At 41.4% G+C, this 25,532-nt stretch overlaps 1 protein-coding gene across 1 annotated transcript in view; it reads left to right on the top strand.

Moving 5' to 3' along the window:
- Window positions 1-13,830: 13,830 nt before the first annotated feature.
- si:ch211-283g2.1 (sodium- and chloride-dependent GABA transporter ine) overlaps window positions 13,831-25,532 on the top strand; it is a 45,948-nt gene continuing 34,246 nt past the window's right edge. Inside the window, exons 1-2 of the mRNA XM_039755079.1 lie at window positions 13,831-13,972; window positions 19,785-19,919. Coding sequence (XP_039611013.1) covers window positions 13,831-13,972; window positions 19,785-19,919 — 277 coding nt within the window. The remainder of the gene's footprint in view (window positions 13,973-19,784; window positions 19,920-25,532) is intronic.

Raw genomic sequence — 25,532 nt, 5'->3', positions numbered from 1 at the left:
GAAGAGAGAGTAGGGGTCAGTATGGATTTTAGAGCCACCATGAATAGTTATTATGATGAATTGAACATACAGAGTATCAGGATTAAGTTAAAGTGAAGTTATAAAAAGGCCATGTTAAAGTAATGTGTTTTCAGCAGTGTTTTAAAGTGCTCTACTGTATTTGCCTGGCGAATTCCTATTGGCAGGCTATTCCAGATTTTGGGTGCATAACAGCAGAAGGCCGCCTCACCACTTCTTTTAAGTTTTGTTCTTGGAATTCTAAGGAGACACTCATTTGAGGATCTGAGGTTACGATTTACGATGAACAATATATATGGTTGATATTAAACAGCAATGTTAGAAAAAGCAAAATTACATCTAATAATTTTAAAAGGCTCTTTCTACAATACGCATTTCAGCTAGTGATATTATATTCCAAATAACATATAAGGTCTAGGATTGTGAGGGTGAATGGAGTGGACCATCATATACATGGCCAGATCTACCATCAGAGTGACTTGGGTGCTCACCCTGGGGCCCTTCTCATACAGGAAACGTTTAAGGAGGAAAAAGCCTAATTAACTGGAAAAGTTCACGTTTTCACCAACAGTGTGGACCCCAACAGCAGTCTGCTGTCCAGCACACACCCCAGCCTCACTTCATACTTTGTGATTATAAACCTATGGAATCAGGCATAAATAAAAGCAATTATATAAAAAAATGTAAATCCTAGTTGGTTGTCCTGATTAGAGTAGCTGTCCCATGGGTCACTCTTGCAAGATTACACATTTGATATTTAACAAAAAAAAAAAGAGAAAATGTCTGTATGGATACAGTGATGCAGCGAAATGAGATCTAAAAAAGAGGTAGAAACAAAAGGCCCTGTTTTGCTGAAAGCTATACCAGACATTTAAAAAAGTAAATAAAGTAAAGATGCAAATAAAAACTTTGGGCAAGCTGTAAACACTGCAGTTGAGACTAGTAAGAACAACCTTATAGATAGTCGAGAGAGGGCTGGTACCATCATTTTTAGCAGCTTTAAGATCAGTGTGCAGTCCAGTTCGGAGGAGTCACTGACACAGACATGAACGATCAACAATGTGGTAGACAACAAATCAACTGCAGGAGAAAAGATGCATGAAACAAACCAAACCTGAAAGAAGGCCCCTGTTACCAGTCTTTTACTTTATTTTGCCCCATAGCATTCTGCTACATACTGTATGCATTATAATGCCAAAATGAAGACAGCACAATAGTCAGTATGCATGCAATAACTCTTAACGTGACACAGCATCTCCTGTTTTTTAAAAAAGCATGTGTTTCACTAACAAATGCAAAAGACAGCAGAAAACATGGCCCTGGTGCCAGGTTGTGCAGATGTAACAATCACCTAATCCTGGTGGTAGTCTAAGTGAGACTGAGTTCTAATACATCGAAGAGAATCTGCAAGTGGTTGCTATAGCTGTGGGTCCATCAGAGCTGAAGTGGGCGAGCAGTATTCCTCTAGGCAGTCCAGGTCTAAACTGCTCTTTAGCTCAGCATTGACTGGTGGGCACACTTTGCAGAGGCCACTGTGATCCATCAGATAGTGGAAAGGTGCAGAGGTTGAGTTGCTCAAGAACCTGTAGAGGCGAGGACCAGAAAGTTTAAGGTAGTTTAAGGTCATGTTGGGGACAATGAACTCTTACCCGGTCAAGGGGCATGAATTTTGGAACCCTCACTCCATGTTTCTGGTCAAAATGTGACTTCATCTTTTGCTGGTGTTTGGAGATTATGTTTTGGTGAGGCATCAAGGAAATATGAGAAGCCAAAGGAAGTTGCAGCTCATGCCCTAACATAAGAAATAAAGGAGAACTACCTGCAGTGGAGTGTTTTGTAGCTCTGTGATGAAAAAGAGAACTTGGAAGTCCTTTAGGATGTGCAGTCCTAATGCCATTTTTTAAAGTCTGTTTCAGTCTTTCTACCCTTCCATTTGTCTGGAGATGATAGGGAACGAATGAATGTGACGAATGCCCCAGTTGGCTAGGAAAAAAAGAGAACTTTGCTGATACAATACAATACAATTTATTTTTGTATAGCCCAAAATCCCACAAGAAGTGTCGCAATGGGTTCTAACATGCCCTGCATCTTAACAGCCCCCCAGCCTTGACTCTCTAAGAAGACAAGGAAAAACTCCCAAAAAAAACCTTGTAGGGAAAAAATGGAATAAGCCTTGGGAAAGGCAGTTCAAAAAGAGACCCTTTTCCAGGTAGGTTGGGCGTGCAGTGGGTGTCAAAAAGAATGTGGTCAATACAATACACAGATAAGAACAAATCCTCTATACAGTATAAATATAAAAATTTTACAAGTAGGGACCAGAATTTAACAGTAGATGATATCACATAATATGATTTGAATTTTTATAGTCCTGGAGACCTCAGCCAACAAGATGCCTCCCCTATTTGGTTATTCCACAGCTGAAACATTGCTTGGCCAGCCAATCTACCCCACGATTCCTGTGATCCTCCATCAGGGATTACTTTACCTTAGGCAGGCAAAACAACTTGGCCGGTGGGCCGTGGTACCGAGTGCCACATTTGAGTACCGAGAAGAGAAACAGAATAGGTGAGGGTTAGTATCAAATTATAACTATCATGTTACTTATGTTTTAGTGCTAATGACTAACAACAGATATGCAGTCTGTGAAGTTAATCAGCAGCTCTAGTCAGGATGTGCTAAACTGAAGTAGTGAGTCTTCAGCCAGGATTTAAAAGCTGAGACCGAAGGGCATCTCTTATAGTAGCAGGCAGACCATTCCACAGTTTAGGGGCCCTGTAATTAAAAGCTTGACCTCCCTCTGCCCTAAACTTAACCGGGAGCCAGTGTAAGGATTTAAGAACTGGAGTTATGTGTTCGTATTTTCTTGTTCTTGTAATAATTCTTGCAGCAACATTTTGGATTAACTGGAGGCTGTATAAACAACAGTTTGAACATCCAGTGAACACCGCATTGCAGTAGTCAATCCTACTAGAAACGAATGCATGAATTAATTTCTCAGAGTCCTGTTTATTTAGAAAGCGCCTTCATTTCCCAGCAATTTCCCAGCATGATACGAATTGGGGCCCATTGTCAGTGGTGACAGCAGTGGGCAGACCCAAAACCCTAGCAGGCAAACAGAGAATCCAAGAAATCGGTCTCTGTACCTGTAGTAATAGACCCTCTAGAGAACACTTTGGGCCACTTAGAGTAATGGTCATAGACCACAATGAGAAAGCATTGGTAGTGCAGAACTCCATGGAACTCCCTACAAATGTCCAAGTGCAGGTGCTCCCAACACTGCTCTGGCCATGCTACTGGCTCTAGAGGGGTTGGAACGGGAGCGTAGCCGCCGATGTATAAGGCGAAGTCAGGCACGGGTAAGACGCGTGTCAAAGAAATCTCTCAGTCCAAAAGTTTGTTTTAAAAATATTTAGTGAAAGTTAAAACCAAATAATCCATACAAGAATAAAAAGAAAAATAGTTACATACATAGAATAAAGGCAAAAAAAAAAGGAAAAATGTATCTTCTATAAACTTAGCTTTTCTTAATAAGCTTTGGTTATTTCTGTATTTAAAGATTATTTATTTCTTCTTCTGTATGCTTTAAACATACGATTCAACTCTTAAATCTTTTATTTTACGTGTTACTTCACACTCAAAAGGCCCGTAGGCCGTTGGCACATAGACATGCGCCCAGGCACGGTCACGTGCGCAAGCACGAACGTGAACATAAACAAGGACACGGTTAAAAAACCGTATGCCTCTGTACCTTACACAAGGCAAGGTTAGACACTAAAACAAATCTTTCGACTGACAAGTCAAGCAGTGCAGTCGTGAACAAGTTGTTCAATATTCCTCTCTTTCCCAAGTCACCATACCAGATCACGGCAGTGCAGTTTAACTTACACAATGCCTAAATGGCCTTCATGAGCCACAGTCAGAATGCCTGATTGGCTACACAAGAGCTACACAAAATTCATTCCAACAGGACAGCTCAACCCATATTCTGTAGTATGGAGATAGCTCCTTTGAGATCTCTGTACAAATGAAAATCCAGAACTGGATGAGAACAGAGTCATTTTCAGAGGCCTATCGAAGCTCCTATAAGGAGACCATGGCTTGCTGTGGAGAGTGGAGCATTTGAACAAGTTCTGGTTCGTTGATGTCAGGATCCTGGGCCAGTGGTAGAGTAGGGGGAATCATGGGACAACACCACATTTCCACGGCCAGGGCCGAACTGTAATATAAAATTATACTGGTGAAGTCTGTCCAACCAGTGGTAAATCCTAAGGGCTTGTGCCCAGTGCCTGATGTTGAAAGTGGGGCTCTGAGTACCTTATGGTGAGTACGTAACATGAATGCCCAGCCATAAACAAACGTGCAGCTGTTTACAATCTCAGGTAGGGTTTCATACTCACCCACAGAGTACTATTGTTCTGCTGGACTTAGAGCCCAGGAGGCGAACACTTTGGGTCATTCAGTAATATTCTATAGCTGGGACAGCAATGCTCCTAGTGATACACTGCAAGCATCCCAAGCTCCTGAGCAAGTGGGTGTCCAGGATCAATGAATGTCCTTCCTCAGTAGGTGACATACTGTGGCTGAGGTGGTAGAGTACTGTGGCAGAAATCAAAAGTAGTAGATGGTCAAGTAAAGCCACCTGGGCTGTATTTGTGCGCTCAGGCATGTGTTAGATTGTTTCCACATGAGATTCGAGTGGAGAGTGGCTATCTTCATTCAGACAAAATCCCACAAACTCAATGGAAGGCACTGAGAAAACACATTTATCGCCATTCAGTGTGAGGTGATGTGAGCTAATACTTTGAACACTCTGTGGAGGTGTTCATCATGGGCAGCTGGGATTGGGCCATACACAACAATGTTATCCAGATAGATGACCACCCCAGAAATCCTAGCAAAAATAGTGGACATCACCATCTGAAAACAACAGGAGGCAAAGCTGAGATCAACCAGTACCCTAGTATAACAAAACACCCCAATGTATTGACAAAGAGAGTCAAATGTCAGTTTTCAGGGTGGAAAGGATACTGCAGGTACCCCTGGTGAAGGTCCAATTTGCAAAATACTTTAAAGCCACAAAACTAGTTGAAACTAGCAGAAGGTGTTTCTTGGTATTACTGCTTTGTTCATATCTCTGAGGTCAATGCACAGACAAGCCCCCTGTCTTTTTTTGGCTATCACTAGGTTTGAGACCCACAGTGAGGCATTAACTGGGTCAATGATGCCCGCCTCCAACAGACTGCATAGTCCAGAGGCCAAACCCTCCTTGAGAGCCAGTGACACTCAACAGAGCGGTTGGGTGGCAGGGTGTATTGAAGGCTCAAGCAGTGGCTGGTGGCTAAAAGCTCAGAGACAAACTGGTGTAAAGAGCTGGCCATTGCTGAAGCCAGGGTTAGTTGACAGTGAGGACAGCTGACCCTTAGGTTCTAGGAGTGTAAATCCCAGAGCTGCAAATAAGTCCAGTCCTAGCAAGTTGGCACTATAATGGGTGATGTGAAATATTAAGTTAGGCAAGTACTTCTAGGCACAGCAGAGAGGCTGGGAAAATGTGCCTGCTTTTTCAGTTCTTGGCACTGCCATAACCACATAGAAAAGCAGAGCGAGCAGTTAGAGTCAGATGAGAGGAAAAACTGTTTGACAGTGGTCAAACTAAGCAGAGACACCCTTGCCTCAATGTTTAATGGCAGAAGAAGACACACACTGTCCAACTTCACTTTGAACTTGGGGACCATGGGGCTTAGTGTGTGAATGGTTGTTGATGCAGTCTTAGTAGAAGTCAACTGCTCCATTTTTACAGATGAAGCAGGGTGGTGGGGCTGAACGACTGGAAATTAAGCATCCACAGTTCTCTTCAGAGCAGCTTGGAACTCTAGTCTTATGACCAGCAAACACAGCCTATGGTGAACCTCTCTGGCAGCACAGGAGGTTTCAGCCACTTTTTGGGCAGCTGGTTGGCGCCAAAGTGGAGAAATGGCAAGGTTATCCATGACTTCAATGTAAAATGCCATGTCACCTGCTTTCGTGAGAGTCGTACTGTATATCTGGTGCCATCAGTGGTCTTTCACAAACTTAAGGGTTACTGGGATGTTCTGCAAGTTGATTCCTGATAAATTTGCCTTGGGACTCACCAAACATGCAAAAGCTGGCTACACCCTTCAAGTCCGCCACAAACTGATGAACTGACTGATCTGGCTACTGATGGCGATGACGGAAGAGAATTCGTTCGTGAGGCTGCCCAACAGTCTTAGAAGGTGCACCGCTGAGGTTAGCGTGAATGACCCCTCGGCCAAGTCTTCACATTATTTCAAGACTTTTCCACTCTGCAATCTTTTACATGTAATGGTATAGCAATAAGAATGGCTCGTTGAATACCGAAAAAAGTTGGTGCACTAGAAAAAGTCCAAAGTCGGACGTTTATATGTCAAAAAGGGGACAAAACCAACTGAATGCTGTAATTTTGCTTTCATTTTGATGTATTAAGTTCAGTGCCATTGGAAGAAAGTTATTGACCTGGTTAATAAAATATCCACACAAATCGAAACAAATGTCCTGCATTATACAAAGCATCTAAAACACTTATGGCCCCCTGCTTTAAAACTTCATAGACTCAGTGTGTCTGTTTAGTGTGTATGTTAAACAGTAGCGGATCTAACATCAGGGTGTTCTGTGTGCGCCCAGGGGTCCATGTCTGCAAGGGGCCCTTTCACTAACGCCCAGCGCCCAATGAAACAATGAAAAAGACTGTGGGCGGGGGGTAATGAAGAGGGGGAGTCTAATTAATGTTTCCTTCTACACTTCAATTAATATGCACAGTGTTGAAACATATAATGATTGTAACGCTTAGCAAAACAAAGTTTTAAAAGAATAGTTACTTACTGAATGAAGAGCTGAACTGCATTTTGGTGGCAAGAGATGGGGATGCTTGAGGGGCAGTTATACTCTTTTCACCTACTCTCTTTGTTAACATTTTTCATTTAATAGTGGGGCAAAAATAATGAAGAAATCAAAACCACAACATTTTTATGCAACAAAAGCACAAAACGCAACACTCAGACCCGACTGCCTGTGGTGCCCTCTTAATCTTTCCTGGAAGGGCAGATAATTTAAAGTTTTGCTGGTGGGTGCGTGCTTTTATACATTTTTTGGATTCAGAATAAGAATATTCAGGTTTCAATGTGAGTAATGAACTTAGGATTCATATATAACATTAGCTTGTGAATGGAGTGAATACAAATAACAAAGAATTGGTGTAAGGTTAAGTCATAAAAGCCCACAGTGCATAGTAAAAGTTGAAAACAATATAATTAATAGTTTTGCCTTGGTAATCCCAATCCAAATCCTGTAATACAAAGACAGCAATACACTTGGCTTTCAAGTGCCCCTCTTGCCCCCCTTTGTTAACGCTTTACAGTATATTTCTATAAATTGCCATTCTTATTTAGCAGTTTACTGACTACAATAATAACCTTTATTACACAGAATTAAATGGTCTTATTATTTCACATATTGATATTTATGAATTGAAATTATGGAAAATACTCAAAAAGACATCATTTTCAGTGGTGTGGGACTCCACCTGGGCTGTGCTTTGTCTCCTGTCCTGTATGTGATTTTTATTGACTGGATATCAAAGGGGGAACTTGTCCAGTGCAGTGGCCTTAAAATCGCATCACTGCTTTTTGCAGATAACGTGTCCCTCCTGGCTTCATCAGGCTGTGAACTCCAGCATGCTTTGGGATGGTTTGCGACCGAGTGTGAAGCAGCAGGGATGCAGATTAGCACTTCCAAATCTGAAGCCATGGCTGTTAGTAGGCAAAAGGGAGAGAGGTGAGTTACTGCATCAAGTGGAGGAGCTTAACTACTTGTTCATGAGTGTAGAGAAAAGGAATGGTGACATGGACAGACGGATTAGGGGTGGTGAGCACAGTTATGTGGTCACTATACCAGTCTGTAGTGGTGAAGAAGGACCTGAGCCAGAAGGTGAACATCTTGATTTACCTGTCAATCTACGTCCCTAACCTCACCTATGATCATGAGCTTCAGGTAATGACTGAAACAATGAGATTGTGGGTACAAATGTCTGAAATGTGCTTTCTCTGCAGGGTGGCTGAGCTCTCCATTAGAGATAGGGTTAGAAGCACAGACATCCAGGAGAGTTTCGGAGTAGAGCCACTGGCCCACCACATCTAGAGGTGCCAATTGATATGGATGCCTCCTGGACACCTCTCTGAGGAGGTTTAATGGGCAGGACTAGCTGGGAGAAGACCTGTCTTGCTGGGAGGATTATATCTCCAAGATGGTCTGGGAATACCTTGGGATGCCACAATATGATTTGGCAAGTGTGGCTATGGAAAGAGACTTATGGGCCTCACTGCTTAGATTGTTGCCCCCGTGACCTGGCTTCAGGTAAGTGGTGGAAAATTAATGAGTGGATGAAAGATAAGAGTCCTGCCAAGTGGAGCCCTAGTTGGTATCAGGGAAATGGATTTTTATGGAAAATGAGGTGACACCTGCAGGCTTGCCAGGGAGTTAAGAGTCCGGAAGGGTAACCCTGTAAGAGTCCTTAGGTGGCACCAGTGGACTCCATGGAAAAGAAGCTTACAGGTAACCCAGAAGTGCTGCCACAGGTTAACATCTCGATCCCAGAGATAAAAGGGAGTGGTCTCACTGCATCAGGGAGCCAAAGTTGGGAGGGAGTTAGACGACGCTCATGGAGGAGGACAGGACAGGAGATGGAACATACTGGTGTGCTATTTGATGATTGTTTGGTGGAGTAAAACCTGAAAAGTTTCTGTTCTTAATGAGGTACTTTTTAATAGAGTTTGGAACAATCTGTGGTCAAATTATATCTGGTGTCAGGACTTGGTGACACCACCTAGTGGTCATAACAGTTTAGCTGCTTCAATGATTTTAGGCTGTTATTGCAATTCTATAAAGAAGGACACTTGCTTGGGGAAAAACATTCTGTGTAAAGGTGTGTGTGTGTGTGTGTGTGTGTGTCTGTGTCTGCAGTTCACAGACCAGATACTAGTACACCATAAATCAAAGTAAAAACAACAGTGAAAATGACTAATTCTTTTTTAATACAGTATTACAGTTAAAATGCACAGACAGGAAGGGAACAGTCTTCACTGTATCTCGGGGAAGACATTTATTAGTCATAATTAGGTTTTGTATCTGTGGGGCTTTATCTGTATTTATCTATTTGTTAGATCATTTTACACTGCATCTGGAAAGTATTCACAGCACATCACTTTTTCCAAATTTAGTCATGTTACAGCCTTATTCCAAAATGGATTAAATTCATTTTTTTCCTCAGAATTCTAAACACAACACCCCATAATAACAACTTGAAAAAGTTTACTTGAGATTTTTGCAAATTTATTAAAAATAAAAAAACTGAGAAATCACATGTACATAAGTATTCACAGCCTTTGCCATGAAGCTCAAAATTGAGCTCAGGTGCATCCTGTTTCCCCTGATCATCCTTGAGATGTTTCTGTAGCTTAATTGGAGTCCACCTGTGGTAAATTCAGTTGATTGGACATGATTTGGAAAGGCACACACCTGTCTATATAAGGTCCCACAGTTGACAGTTCACGTCAGAGCACAAACCAAGCATGAAGTCAAAGGAATTGTCTGTAGACCTCTGAGACAGGATTGTTTCGAGGCACAAATCTGGGGAAGGTTACAGAAAAATTTCAGCTGCTTTGAAGGTCCCAGTGAGCACAGTGGCCTCCATCATCCATAAGTGGAAGAAGTTCGAAACCACCAGGACTCTTCCTAGAGCTAGCTGGCCATCTAAACTGACCGATCAGGGGAGAAGGGCCTTAGTCAGGGAGGTGACCAAGAGCCCGATGGTCACTCTGTCAGAGCTCCAGAGGTCCTCTGTAGAGAGAGGAGAACCTTCCAGAAGGACAACCATCTCTGCAGCAATCCACCAATCAGGCCTGCATGGTAGAGTGGCCAGATGGAAGCCACTCCTTAGTAAAAGGCACATGGCAGCCCGCCTGGAGTTTGCCAAAAGGCACCTGAAGGACTCTCAGACCATGAGAAACAAAATTCTCTGGTCTGATGAGATAAAGATTGAACTCTTTGGTGTGAATGCCAGGTGTCATGTTTGGAGGAAACCAGGCACCGCTCATCACCAGGCCAATACCATCCCTACAGTGAAGCATGGTGGTGGCAGCATCATGCTGTGGGGATGTTTTTCAGTGGCAGGAACTGGGAGACTAGTCAGGATAAAGGGAAAGATGACTGCAGCAATATACAGAGACATCCTGGATGAAAACCTGCTCCAGAGTGCTCTTGACCTCAGACTGGGGCGACAGTTCATCTTTCAGCAGGACAACGACCCTAAGCACACAGCCAAAATATCAAAGGAGTGGCTTCAGGACAACTCTGTGAATGTCCTTGAGTGGCCCAGCCAGAGCCCAGACTTGAATCCGATTGAACATCTCTGGAGAGATCTTAAAATGACTGTGCACCGACGCTTCCCATCCAACCTGATGGAGCTTGAGAGGTGCTGCAAAGAGGAATGGGCGAAACTGGCCAAGGATAGGTGTGCCAAGCTTGTGGCATCATATTCAAAAAGACTTGAGGCTGTAATTGCTGCCAAAGGTGCATCGACAAAGTATTGAACAAAGGCTGTGAATACTTATGTACATGTGATTTCTCATTTTTTATTTTTAATAAATTTGCAAAACCTCAAGTAAACTTTTTTCACGTTGTCATTATGGGGTGCTGTGTGTAGAATTCTGAGGAAAAAAATGAATTTAATCCATTTTGGAATAAGGCTGTAACATAACAAAATGTGGAAAAAGTGATGCGCTGTGAATACTTTCCGGATGAACTGTAAATTTGCTTTTTGCAAGATTAAAAATTGATCACTATTGATTATTTAAACCACATCAGGATGCAAAGTATGGAGCATGAGTGCATTATCTAAAAATTCCAAACCCACAATTTGTCGCACAGGCAGTTCACTCCTCTGGTGATCAGATTTGCACACTCCCCTTCTCACACACACAAGCTGGTAAATGATAAACAGTTTATAGTGAGCACAGAGCCTGTAAAAAGAGGCCTGAAGTTAATCTGTAATTCTTCTTTGCAATCCGAATGTTTGGGGGAAGACATGTAAAACAGTATAACATATTCATTAAGAAGGTACAGAAAAAGACAGAAGTTTAGAATTAAAAACTGGGTCACTTTTATTCCAGACAAAGAAAAACCTTTTCAGAACTTAAGGCGAGGAGTAATAAAGGTAATAAATAATCACAGTTCTGAGGAAAGACGGCAGTTTTACAACCACATTAAAAGGTTTATGCACATAAAATCAATCAGAATTTATTTTGTAAGCAGTAGCACCATTTGCAGAGCACAAATAGATGCTCAATGTGCAAAGGAATCAACACTGCGTGAACACAAAACAGTATAATTCACAGACTTGCTATACTCTGGGTGATGGTAGTGGGCATCTCTGGATGCGTAAGGAACTCAGAAAAACAGCACAATAAGCTCTAAATATTTCTGAAAATATTTTTGTGAAGTGAAATTTTAGGAGTGGAGGAATACAGGGAGAAAAGCCCAATGATACAAAACAATCAAAGTCACATAAAGCTCAGACTGCTATAGCCATAGGGTGGTGTTCTTCTTTAATGAGGGTTGTAAAGGCTCCGAACACCATTAAACCTTGGCTCTCACTTCGTCATCTCCGCTCTGAACTCTGGAGCCATTCTGCTGCCACGACAGGGCAAAGAGCTGCTTTTCATTCTCATCCTGATGTTACCTCAGAGTCCATTCATGCAATTTGTTCAAGGGCCAGGGATGCTCTAAAAATTCCAGTGCTCATAGCTGGCAATCCTTGAAGTCGCTTTTTCATTTCAAGGGACAGGTGCCCTTAAATAGTTTCAGACCACCTGCCTTTGCTACTTGAGAAAAGGGTCCAATAATAATAATAATTAGATTAGATTATAGATTATTAGATAATAATAAGATTTCTTTGTCATCATCCGGTGAATTGGGGAAAGCTTTCAGTGTCTTTTCTGTCCCCACCATCAGCAATTAGAGCATTTATTATATTTGGGATTCAAATATCTCTTTTGTGGTTTTTTTTTGTTTATTTTTTGTTAATTATTTACTTTCTTTATCTCTAAGCATCTTTTGTATGTTCCATGTGTTTTGTGGTTGATCCCCCAAGAGGCAGGACCATCTGTCCATCACCTTCAAGGTTCTCAGCCCTATAAAGGTGGGGACAACCCACAGTCCCTTGTGGTTCATTGTGAATATGTTTGTCGTGGTGGTGGTGAGATCTCTGGTGTATTTTTCTATCTTAATTGTTTTGTGAATTTCTGGATTTTTAAACCTGTGCTCTGTTTTTTGACTTTGTTTGCTGGATTTGTGACTGTGACTTGTTTGACTTGGACTGACTTTGCCTTTTCAGGTAATTCCTTTTCCATGTTCTGCCCCATGGAGCTTTATTTTTTTACAGAGCAATTTTTGTAAAAGAAATCTTTTATTTATAAAGATTATACGTCGCCCTTTATGTGACTAGCCAGGGTTTTTTTTTTTTTATGGTAATCCCACCTAGTGGGCAATTTTGAAAGTATTTATTGGACTTATGTGCTATGCGACTTCCAATTCATAACAGTCACAACACCAATAGTGTGGTTCTCTCAACTTGAAGCCCTTGTTGGTCTACACTGTCAACTACAGGTTACTCCCGTGTCAGAGATACCCCTAGAAAGTCCTGGGATCACCATAAGAAAGCACATTACCGTAGCCTGAGGTCTTCCCACAAGCCTAATCTCTTAAAAAGACAATGCCCAAGAGAGCTCTCTAATGACTTGTCTTCAGCTATGAGCAGAATGGCCCAAACTGTCACACAAGTGGATGGACTTTTGCCATCTCCAGCTGGGCAGAATTTATTTTACTTTCTGTCACTTCACATAATCTCCATTTCCTCCTGGTGGCCCTTTGTGTCTCTTTTTCTCTTGCACCTTCTGTACTTCCAGGATTTATCCCCACTAGGTGGCCTCTTTCTGCTGTCAGTTTCTCTCTGTCTAAATAGCATCTGCCACACTAGTCCCCTATGCCCACCTAGGGCAGCCCCTGGCCAACTGAGCAGCCCATTGATGCAGAGGACTGACAATGGTGGTGAACAATAGGAATTCCACCAGTAATATGCATGAACAGACATGAACTCAGCCGCTTTAGTTGGCATACATGTGCACTAAATATACAGTTATAGTCAGTCAGTCATCTTCCAACCCGCTATATCCTGACACAGGGTGACAGGGGTCTGCTGGAGCCAATCCCAGCCAGCAAAAGTACAAATCCTTGGGCATGGTGCCAGCCCACCGCAGGGCACACACACACACACCCACACACCAAGCACACACTAGGGACAATTTAGGATTGCCAATGCACCTAACCTGCATGTCTTTGGACTGTGGGATGAAACCAGAGCACCTGGAGGAAACCCACGCAGGGAGGACCCTGGAAGTGAACCCAGGACTCCTTACAGTAAGCAGGGCTACCACTGTGCCACCTTGCCGCCCCTATACAGTTATAGGTTATTAAAAAAATACAGTTATGCCGGGTGTGAATGCACTCTATCAAGCTCAGTGTGAAGAATAAAAACTGCACAAACAGGCCTTGTCCCACTTTAGAGTTAACTTTAAAGAATAAGTGCTTTTGAACTTTAGACTCTCGGTTTAGCCTTTCCAACACGTTCTATAGCACATAAAACGTGAGATGAATATCTGAGTGAACTCCAGACTGACAAAGACTGGTGATAATAACAAGGACGCCATGGAAGAACTGTCTAAAGCAAACAGTCCACAGAGACAGACCTGGAGCAAGCATATAGAGTTCATCTTAGCCGGGATTGGCTATGCTGTGGGCCTGGGAAATGTGTGGAGATTTCCGTATCTGTGCTACAGGAGTGGAGGAGGTAAGGCGACAGTCGTCTCATTTAGCTCACTTCTGTAGGCTTGCCAGAATGATCTCATTAGCTTCTCGTAACTAGAGGTTTTTCTCCATATTTGTGAGTATTTTTATTTAAATAGACAGCAACCAGAAACAACTTTATTTAATAAAAAATTATTGGCTATGAAACTTGTTCAAAGTATGTTTACATATTTCTGAGATGACTGGCACACTGGCTAACTTTGTTGCTTGAACATACAAGTAAGGACTGGGCTGTTCTCTGTACGCATGACAAGACTACGACTACAACCACTACTTGATACTATCGTCTCAGTCACAGCAATCAGTCCTCTTCATGCTGACACAAAGCATAGAAACTTCACAAGGTAAAAGGACGCTCTACTCATGAGGACTGACCAAGCCAACATAGCCCTTCATTTCAGCTTTTTTTTGCCACATGCTCTTAAACTATACCACATTATGTCATGCTGGACCCCCTACATAGAATTATTATAGAAAATGTTATAAATCTTGGGAGCTGCAGTCTAACCAAGGACTAAGCAAAATGCAAATCAATTACCATTTGTTAGTCGGGCACCCTGAAAGGCAATGGCTCTGCTGAGATAGGTGGAAGGACTAGTGCCATTTATTGACTGGGCTGTGTGTGCATCTGCATGTGAGTCACTTAATCAGCCTGTCTTCTAATTGTGATTAGTGACATATTTATTTATTTAGCTGATGCTTATATCCAAATCTGTTTGCAAAGTGAGACTGAGCAGGTTATATGACTGAGACAGTAGTGGCCGTGTTTGAACTGACAATCCAGTCATTTATAGGCCAACTGGCCGAAGTACCTGGCATTGCTCGGGTATAGTTGTATAATGGATTCAAGTAGAACGTTGACCCTTTTGTCATTGCTTGCTGAAATGTTTAATTCCCATCTGTTGTCTAGACGATGTCTCCCATAAGTATCAAGGTCTCTGTTCTCATGAGTTGAGAAGTTGTTCTTTTGTGTGTGATTGGATTACTTTAATAGTTGCAACTCCTTGCTTGGCTGGATCCATTTGCACTACGTTTTTGAATTTTGGCTTTGGTTCACTGTATCTTCATCACTAGATGTTTGATTCCACATTAATAAACTAGACGGCTTGTTGAATAATTGAATTAATGGACCATGAAAAGCATCTGCAGTAGGGGAACTGAAGTTGATAGACATCGCTTCAGGGATAAGAGATACCATCAGTGGTGGTATCCGTAATGTTATACAGATGATTCAAAGTTGATTCATTTAATGTTCATTTCAGATTGCCACAAATCATGACATTGTATTGGCATTAAAGCCTAAAATCATAACATGGGCTTGAATAAATGTCTGCTATCAAACAGTAAAAGTTACCAACACCATCTTCAGTTGTTCTCTTTCTACCATCTCGACACACGCTCAATTCAGATGCAAAAATCTACTCAAAGCGTAAGTTTGGTATTTTTAAAATCAAAGTTATTTCTTCACAAACATGCTATATATGCATCTGCCACGCAAACTTTGTATTCTAAAGTTAATCCCTTTCTATAAATTAACAAAAAACATCTTGCCCACACTGGCGTTTTACATTGTAGTCTATGGGGCACAACAGAAAAGCTAATAAATTTACCAAATAAGTCAGTTTTTCAAGCCAAGACAGTTGTCGAGTATTGATCCAAGTCTTGCAAGTACACACACATGTAAAATAGCTTATACATTGTCACACATATATGTCTGTGGATCACTCTCCGGACTTGTTTAAAACAAATAATACCACCCTGGGCCAAAAGGGGGCGCTTGCACTAACCTTCTCCTCTTCTTCGTCCTTCCCCAGCAGTAAGAAGACCACCAGTGAGGGAAATAGATTCAAACCCTGCTGGTCTTCTGGCTTTAAAGCCCAGTACTGCCAAAGAGAGACAGTCAGTTTTGACTTGACTGAGCTGAAGGATGGAGTTCTGAGTTCCTTAAGATCTATTGCCAGAATGGGTTGAATTAATTTGTTTGCAATTATTTGTAGCACAGGCACACATAGCAGCCCTGTTTCTTTAATTTGTGGTACTGAAATTAAACAGGAACGATCAGTTTGACGGCCAAATACTTCTTTTGGGATCTGCAGTACCTTATTTTGACCCCAACATGTCATTTTTGAATAAACCGGAAGTGATGTCATCGTCAGGAGCCGGAAGTGACGTCATCATTGGGGGACCAGAAAGTGGCGTCTTTGTCATGAGTCGGAAATGACGTCATCACAGGGGGACCGGAAAAGTGATGTCATCGTTAGGAGCCGGAAGTGACGTTATCATTGAGGGACCGGAAAGTGATGTCATCTTTAGGAGCCAGAAATGATATGGAAAATGAAGTAGTGGATGTCCCAGTATCTGAATTATTGTTTAGGATGTGAATGTTTGTTTTATTTGTCTTCTTTGGTTCTGTAAGGTCAGAGAGAGAGGTATTAGTACCCTGAAACAAACCCTCATCCATTGTTATATCGTTCACCTTAGGACTTGTTGACTGCTTCCGAAGCGCACGTGTGTGACAATATATATATATATATATATATATATATATACTAGCTGAAGCCTGCCGTAGCATAGTGTAAGAATAGGAATGGACAATGATGAGAAAGGAATTCAGGAATCAAGAAGAAAGAAATACTTCTTGAAAGATGCAGTTGTGAATAGAAAAAAGCCACATACAACTGACCGTGGCTAAAGAGTGGTTGTTGTAGATTAACGCAAATCTTTGCAAACATTTGTCCTTGGGACTTGTTGATAGTCATGGAGAAGGCAAGTTTGAGTGGGACTTGTGTGCGTTTAAATTTAAAAGGGAGATTGGTGTTGGAAGGAAGGAGAGAGATTCTGGGAATGAAGATTGTTTCAGAATTTTGGATAGCGATCAGTTTGCACTCAATAATATTTATATGTATTCGGGTAATGATGAGTCTTGTTCCGTTGCAAAGACCTGTTGATGGCATAATATTTTGAAGGAGCATAACTACGCCTCCCACCTTCAGATGAAGGATACATGGAGGCATGCCAGTTGGTGTGAGGATGTGTAAAAACTCCTGTGGGTAGGAATCGAGAAATGCCATGTGGGCTATGTGTGGGGGGGACCGGGTTTGAAGAGGAAGCAGTACGAACCAGAAGAGAAATATATATATATATATATATATATATATATATATATATATATTGTAAAAAGAAAGACACACAATCATAAAGGTTTGGGGTTTCCGGCCCCGTATACTGTAAGCAATATTTGCACAATAATATTAATTGTCAATGCAGTACACAATTGTACCATACAGCCGACAGTCAAAATGGCGGAGGGGGGAATATTTATGAAGAGGGATCAGAAGTAGAGAGAGAGAGGTTTGCTGGGAAGGAGCTGAGATGGATGTTGGGATTGCTGACGTCATCAGAAGTTGACAGAGGAAGGGCGAAGTGGCGATGCGTGGTTAGCGAGTCGGGCAGAGTCATGGCGGCGGTACGTCTTTCTTTCTGCAGGAAATAAAGAGAGAAAGGTTAGTACCCCGCCATTCCCTTCTGGCATACGACTTCACGATACCGTTTAGGTCCGTACGCAGCCCCCTAATCGCACGTGCGTGACAAAATATATATATTCCAACGTCTGTCTGCTTGTCTGTATGTCTATCTGCTTTTCATGACAGAACTATTTAACGGATTTAGATTGGGTTTTTTTCTATAATTTGTGGTAAGTATCACAGTTCATTTGCGGTACTGATATATTAGCTGCAGACCAAGGGGGGGGGGGGGCTCTCCTCATTCACTCGCCAGCCTCTGTTCAAGTCAGTCTATCTCTCGCCACGTGTTGGAGCGCACCTTGCCTCCGCTTAGCTAATGATACCTGTTTGTTCAACAGACATTATCATCTACAGATTGTTAAGGAGTAACGTTTGTCGTTTTTGAGAGAGAGAGATCAGAGCTTCATGTGTTTTAGTGGATACCTGCTGATTGCCAGAAATATCACAGCCATGTGCTTTTCTCCCCACACGGGGGACGCTCTCCCGTCAGAGATGAACGCAATCAGATACAGTGCCAACATTTGGCATTGGAGTGCACCTACCTTCCACTTGGGTAGAATTACATTTTTTTTTGTTTTTTTTTAATTGATTTTTAAAGTTTGTCCTGTTTTACTACTACAGGGGTGGAGCTGCGAGGGACAACAAGTGCCACATACATGTTGATTTGAATGTATAAAATGGGAATGGTATTAACATGTCCAATGTGATTAATATCACCACATATTACATTCTCAAACCCAGGGTTGTGGTTATACACAGCCAACTCCAGCTATCTTTCATTGTAATGGTAGGACAGATTGCAAGTCCATTTACGGACCCTCATACATACATGAGAACACACTCACATGGGCTCAGTTTGTAATCTTCAGTTATCTTAACATGCACAAGCTCAGATCCAACCAGTGGAAATAATACTAGGGTGTTGTACCGTGTTACCCATTATGGTTGTAATGAAAAGTCAAGCAAAATGACACCTTTAACTGGCTAACTAAAAATATTACAATATGCAAGCTTTCTGAGTTGCCTCGAAAGCTTGCATATTGTAATAGTTTTAGTTAGTCAATAAAAAGTATCATTTTGTTTGACTTCTCATTACAACCAGTGACAATAAATGTTTATTTGCAGATTTCCTATGTGTATTTCATTTCTTTTTTATCTTAAAAGCTGTTCATTTATAATGCTTCTTTAATAGTTTTCTTTACTTAACAATATGAATTAACCATTGTACATACTGTATAAAGATTAAAATGTTTACTTATCTGATAAGAAAATGTCAAGTTCAAACAATTCAAGACAAATATTAGCTGTTCGTTGTGATAACTTATCTCAAGCCTCGAGTGACTCCCTAAATCTGTAACCCAAACAAAACATTTTTTTATTTATACCTATGCATCATTTACCAGGAGGCAAAAGGTCCAGAAATGATGCCTTTAATCATAAAACTAAGTACAGGGAGGGAGAATAATACCAATTGGAGAACTCAAAGTACAAACAAACAAGGGTAAGACCCCACTGGGCCTCACTAACAGATCTTGGACCCCCGTCTATCTGGTTGCCCACTTGATATCACAGAATCATACCAAGATGCTCTCTTCTTTGACCTCCCACCTCTCTTTGTATGTTGACCCAGGCTTCTCTTACCCCTGTTTGCCTCACTCTCCTCCCAATGGTCCACTGGTCCACCAGTCAGGCATTCCTAAACTCCATTGTAATGAGGAGCTCTGTTAGGTAACAAGCTGCACATGTGGATTACCCACAAAATGTACTCCAGCTGTGTGGGGCAACAGTACACACTGCAAAAAATGAAATCTAAGCAAGTGAAAAGTACTTATATCATGATGTGAAGTCTTTTTTTCTTATTGTAAGAATTATTGACTTGTCAAAAAACTTGTATTTACAATTATTTAGCATGTTTTGAGAAATCTTGTCAAGTAAATTTTGCTTAGCCCATTGGCAGATTTTTTTTGCTAAATAAAAGCAAAACAACTCTCATTTAAAGTTTTTTTGTCTAGTTTTTGCATATGCATTTTTTGCAGTGCAGTAAGTCAAGGCATCCAGTCTAGGTTCACTTCAGAAAAGGAGGAGGGTGCAGGAAGAGTGGCTGGAGTTTCTATGAAGATAGGTAATTGAAAATGTCAGCACAAACATCTGAACAAAATAAAACGTCATGCGTACCTTTCAAGAAAATAAAGCCCAGAATCCCAAATCAGGAAAATCCTTCCTACTTTCTCCCTGACTGGTATTTCTTGTGCTTTTCTCTCTTCATAACAGGTGCCTTTCTCATTCCATATCTGATCATGCTGGTGTTGGTGGGAATCCCCCTTCTTTACATGGAGCTTGCTATTGGGCAGTACTTGAGGCTTGGCCCAGTTCATTCTTTAGCTAAAGTGTGTCCCTTACTAAAAGGTAACTATTTTAAACCTTTATTGTAATGTACTGAATAAAAACACTATGATCACAAGTATAAACAATCACTTTTGTATAGTGTACAGAATCTGAAGGCTTCAGCAACTGAACTTGAAAACTGATTACCACACACAACAAACTATCTCCATCCATTTTGCTTTTCTTACAATAGTGACTATTTTATAATGAGATTATTTGCAAGATGTATTCTGCACTGTCCTTAAAGCGCCCCGCAACAGTAACTAAATCTCTTGTATGATGACTTTTGTGATCTTAGCAGTATGGGCTGCAGGGTGCATCGCAGAGCCCCAGACAGAACCACATAGACAACTGTCCCTGGTTCCAATAAAGTATTTTATTTACATTAAATACATTTTCACAATCTGCAATCCTATTCTTTTCCTTTTCTCCTCTTCTCCTCCCCAAATGGGTGCCATCCTTCTCCTTTCCTGAGTCCAACTCACTGGGGTTGAGGAAGGGCAGCTCCTTTAATATCAGACCTAAAGAGCACTTCCGATGCCACTCCATTACACCCAGGAAGCATGTCCAGGTCAGGTGGAACCTCATTAAACAGGAAAAGTCCTTTTCAGGCAGCTCCCATGGGAGCACCCAAATACCCCAACAAGGCTGCCCACCATAATTACAGCTCCCATGTTACCCTGAATGCGTACAGGACCTCCACCAGGGGATGCTGCTACCCACTGTACCTGGAGAGTACATGACTCCAGGAGACAGTCTTTCTCTGTCCTTCCATTATTATGAAAGGTACCAGCCACTAAGCTGGCCAGGATGCCCATCTATCATATTCTCCCACTATATAGGCTTCCTGACTGGGTAAGGAACCACTAGTCCAGGCCAGAATGCCATCCAACCTGTGTCATTTGTGACAGGAGTCAATATATTATTATATTATTTTATTATAATCCTCCAGTGAAATGGAAGATTCTGTCAAAATACTTTACATACAGTCTATATGCCTGTGGAATAGGTAGTTGTCTCTGCAGTGAAATCTACTGGAGCCATTTTTCTTAAGCTCAATTGACATGATAAACATTTTTCCATGCTAATAACTGTACCTAGTTTGATTTAGTATTAGTGATTTGACTCTTAAGCTACCATGTCCACGTGCTCAGATGTGAACCACACATACACAAAGACAGACACCCCACCTAATGTAGTCCAATCATGACCCACAAAAGGCCTGACTTGCTCTTTTTAGTTTGAGGACATTGTTCTATACATCAGTCCCTCTTTTATTCAGTCGGAAGCGGCTGCATTGAAGTGTGTTAACCAAGTTTAATACAGTTTTCACATTTTATTGAATCACAGTGGAATTCTTTCTGGCTTTTGTGACAATAATCAACAGAAAAAGTATAATTATTGTCAAAGTGAAAATAGATCTCCTTAAAGTGGTCTAAAACAATTACAAATCTAAAACACAAAGTAACTGATCACATTAACAATCACCTTCACCAAGTCAGTATTTAGCAGCTGCATCTTTGGCAGCCATGACAGCCTTGTGTCTGAGTGCACAGGTCTCTATCAACACTGCACATCTGGACGCTGCACATTTTCCCTCAATCTTTTTTTAGAAAACTACTCAACTCTGTCAGATTGCATGGTGATTGTGCGTGAACAACCTTTTTCAAGTCCGCAATCTAATTCAGCCACTCCAGAACATGAACATTCCTGCATAGCTTTGTCTTTGTTCTTGGGGTTGTTGTCTTGCTGGAAAACAGACCTACCCAGGAGCTGGTTACTTGCAGACTGCAATCAGTTTTTACACCAGGATTTCCCTGCTTGTTGCTGCATTTATTTTACTCTAACAATCTTTCCAGGGCCTGCTGCTGCAGAAAAGCATCCCCATAACTTGATGCTGCTACCTCCATGCTTTACAATGGAAACCCTGCGTTTTTGATAATGTGCAGTGTTTAGCTCAAGCCACACATGGCATTTAGTCTGATGGCTAAAACGCTCAATGTTGCTGTCATCAGACCATGTGATCTTCCAGTTATTTTAAGAGTACTCCCATGTGCATTCTGGCAAACTCTTGCTGAGATGTCATGTACCCTCCTTTTAACGACGACTTTCTGCTTGTCACACTCTCTTCAAGCTGTCTTTCACAGGTCTCTTGGTGGCCCCCTCAGTAAGGTTTTGTGGATGGCCACGTCTAGCAGATGTACAGCTCTTTCCATTTCTTAATGGTTGATGTAACTGGACTCCAAAGAGATACTCAGTGACTTGGAGGTTTTCTTGTCTTCATCCCCTGACTTGTGCTTTTTCCGGTGTTGCCTGGAGTGTTCTGTTGAATTCATTTGGTTGGTTGGGTCACCATATTGACTCCTGATAAGCGAGCCCTTCCACATTCAGGTGCATTTATACTGCAGCTAACTGAAACCCCAGACAGTTGACCTCCACTGAACTAATGATGTGACTTCTAAAACCAAATGGCTGCGCCACTGATGATTTAGGTGGGTCACATTAAAGGTCAGCAGTCATTTTGTTTTAGATTTGTAATTGCTTTAGTTTGTTTTGCAGAGGTCTGTTTTCACTTTGACATTAAAGTCTTTTTCTGTTGTAAAAGCCAAATGAAATCCACTGTGAATCAATGTTGTATAACAATAAAATGCGAACGTTTCCAATGGGGTGAAGACTTTTATGGGATCTGTAAAACGAACGTTGGATGCCAACCACTACTTATTTTAAACAAATCATTTCAGTAGTGTTAGTATTATAATGCACTAAGTGTGCCTTCAAAATGATCACAATTAAAACAATGATACTTAAAGATTAAAAATGGCCTGTCAGAATCAATGGTTAGAGCAAGAATGGGAAGCCTCTAACACTTTTTCTATACTATCAATAAAAAATATAGTACTGATATGCTTGTATTATTTTATTAGTGTTTGTTGGAATGTCCTCTCTGCCCATATTATCCACTGAACTTTACTGTGTAGTCATTTACTGATGCATGAAGTGGTGTCCCGACAGAAATCAATGAGCACACCTCTCCATAAAACCAAAGTATCATAGGCAGTGTTTCATTGAATTTGTAACACACTAAACATAAGCCAAAATATAGTGGTAAATGAAGGCCGATCAGCTGTATGAATTCTCCTAAAAAGAGTAATTGGGCATGAGAGCTTATTTTGGGAAGCTGACATTTTTAAGAAAACTTTACAAGAAAGAATATTTCCTTGATTTCGACAAGTAAAGATCAGACAATAAAATATGTGACTCCCCTCTCTAAATATGTAATAGATAGATAGATAGATAGATAGATAGACTGACCATGTGCAGAAATCATTGGTGTGCATGAACTGGAAGGGAAACTGTCTTATTTGTCACCCGAGTGTGTGGTCGTGAACAGATGCAAAAGTTTGGCAAACTTTTTGGTCGTAACCCGATTTGTATGTGGTCCGAGATGTTCATGACCCAAGGTTCCACTGTAGATAGATAGATCATGGTGTGATTCCACAACAAAGCACTTGGCGTAGTCGGCAGGATTTGCCTTGTAAGCAGATGGAGTGCTGTGTTGTGTAGAAGGTGGGGCTGAACAGGAGAGAGAGAGAAAGAGAGAGGGAGAGAACTCATTGGACATCACCAGGATGCACTCCACTTGCAGGACTTAGAGGGAGTGCCTGCATGCTCAAGCATAAGAGTTCATTCATTGCTCTCATTGTACTAGAACTGGTTCTGAGGTTTTTTTATTTCAAGTTTACGGATGACCACTGGCAGATACCAAAATGGAAATTGTGATTCAAATTAATGTTCTATATATATATAGATAGATAGATAGATAGATGAAATGTTAAACCTGTGGGAAGGACGACCATTTCTACCTGCCAATCACAAAAAAAAACTACAAATTTTATGTACAGAGAGTCACTACGTAGCATATTTCTGCTACACCTGATAAACTGATGGCACCGTAACTGACGCCCGCTGTCCCAGTGCAAGTCGGCTGGCACAGCCAGTCCCACATATACGTCAATTTGTTGACTGTAAATGAGCCCTGCCTCTTGTTTGTGTGATAATAGATTATAAAGTATAATCTATCTAGTAGGGCGGCACGGTGGCGCAGTGGTAGCGCTGCTACCTCACAGTTAGGAGACCCGGGTTCGCTTCCCGGGTCCTCCCTGTGTGGAGTTTGCATGTTCTCCCCGTGTCTGTGTGGGTTTGCTCTGGTTTCCTCCCACAGTCCAAAGACATGCAGGTTAGGTGGATTGGCAATTCTAAATTGTCCCTAGTGTGTGCTGTGGGTGTGTTTGTGTGTACTGTGGTGGGTTGGCACCCTGCCCAGGATTGGTTCCTGCCTTGTGCCCTGTGTTGGCTGGGAATGGCTCCAGGTGACCCTGTGTTTGGATTCAGCGGGTTGGAAAATGGATGGATCTATCTAGTATAGATTATACTTTAGTTGTTCCAAAGAAGAAATAAATATTTTACAGAAGCTCCAAAATAAATAGATCAATATAACAAAAACAAAAACCAACCCCCTCAAACAGATATTAAAACCTCTGGCTTGGATAACAGAGAGCTGTTGCTGTCAGTAAACAGGCTTGCGGTAGCAGTGAAATGAGGTCAGACCTGCTCAGATTGTACCACAGTTTTATATTTAAAGTCATTAATATTTGAACATAGCAGGTCCAGCTTGAGTGTCCATACATGGAACAGGCCTAACTGACACTTAATTACTTGTAGCATTGATGCATGCACAGTGCAAGTGCTATAATAGAAAAGTGTCCCTAACAAAGCAGTGTGACGATATTACCAGGTCAAATCAACAAACATGTGTCAAAGTGAACATGAAAAAACTCAAAACTTTAAATTTCCAAAAAGTAAACAGAAAAGTTTCAAAAACATTACACGATAGTGCTCTGTGGCAGCAGATCCGCACAACTGCATTTTAAATGTTTTTAGTTGAAGGTGACCTCCAGGTATTGTTCTACTAACTGTGCATGCTGTACTCTTTATATAGAGCTGAAGGTGAATATCCACAGGCTTGTCTTAATCTGGAATAAACTGTCAAAGGAAGCATACTTTAATACAAAACAAGACATTGTATCATAAGAAAGCACAAGAGTGAGTAAGTGAAAGGAAACACTTACTTATAAAAAAAATGTAAAAAGCCAAATCTCATCTATGGATCAAGCTAAAAAAAGAAGAAGCTAGTCTGTAACTGACTAGGCAGAGTGGATTCAAAACGTTGCAAAAATATCCCTTACTTCTCCTATTCTCCCTCACTTCCTCCCTCTCCCTTCTGGTTTCTCAACCTCTCTGGAAGCAAGCTTTTGCCTCAAATTCCAAATTCAGATCATTTTTCTGCCAGCAGAGAAGTGCCACTTTAGCAGCAGCTCAGGACAACCTCCATGCTGTCATTGGAATTTTCTATGGCTGGATTACCTATGATGCTAAATTTCGTAGTGTATAAAGGTGGCAGGCTCCATGGGCAGTACCTACCTGCCTTCATTACTGAACATTCCAAACCCTCCAGCTGGCATTTGGGTTTACTTGCTGCCCTCTGGCTAAATGAGCACATACTGATGGCTTATTCTTAGGCCACAACCAGAACCACTTCTCCAGGAAATTTTCTTCAGTGACATCATATGCAAG

This window comes from Polypterus senegalus, chromosome 6, assembly GCF_016835505.1.
Source record: "Polypterus senegalus isolate Bchr_013 chromosome 6, ASM1683550v1, whole genome shotgun sequence".
Lineage (NCBI taxonomy): Eukaryota > Metazoa > Chordata > Cladistia > Polypteriformes > Polypteridae > Polypterus > Polypterus senegalus.
This window is presented reverse-complemented; position numbering and strand designations above follow the sequence as displayed.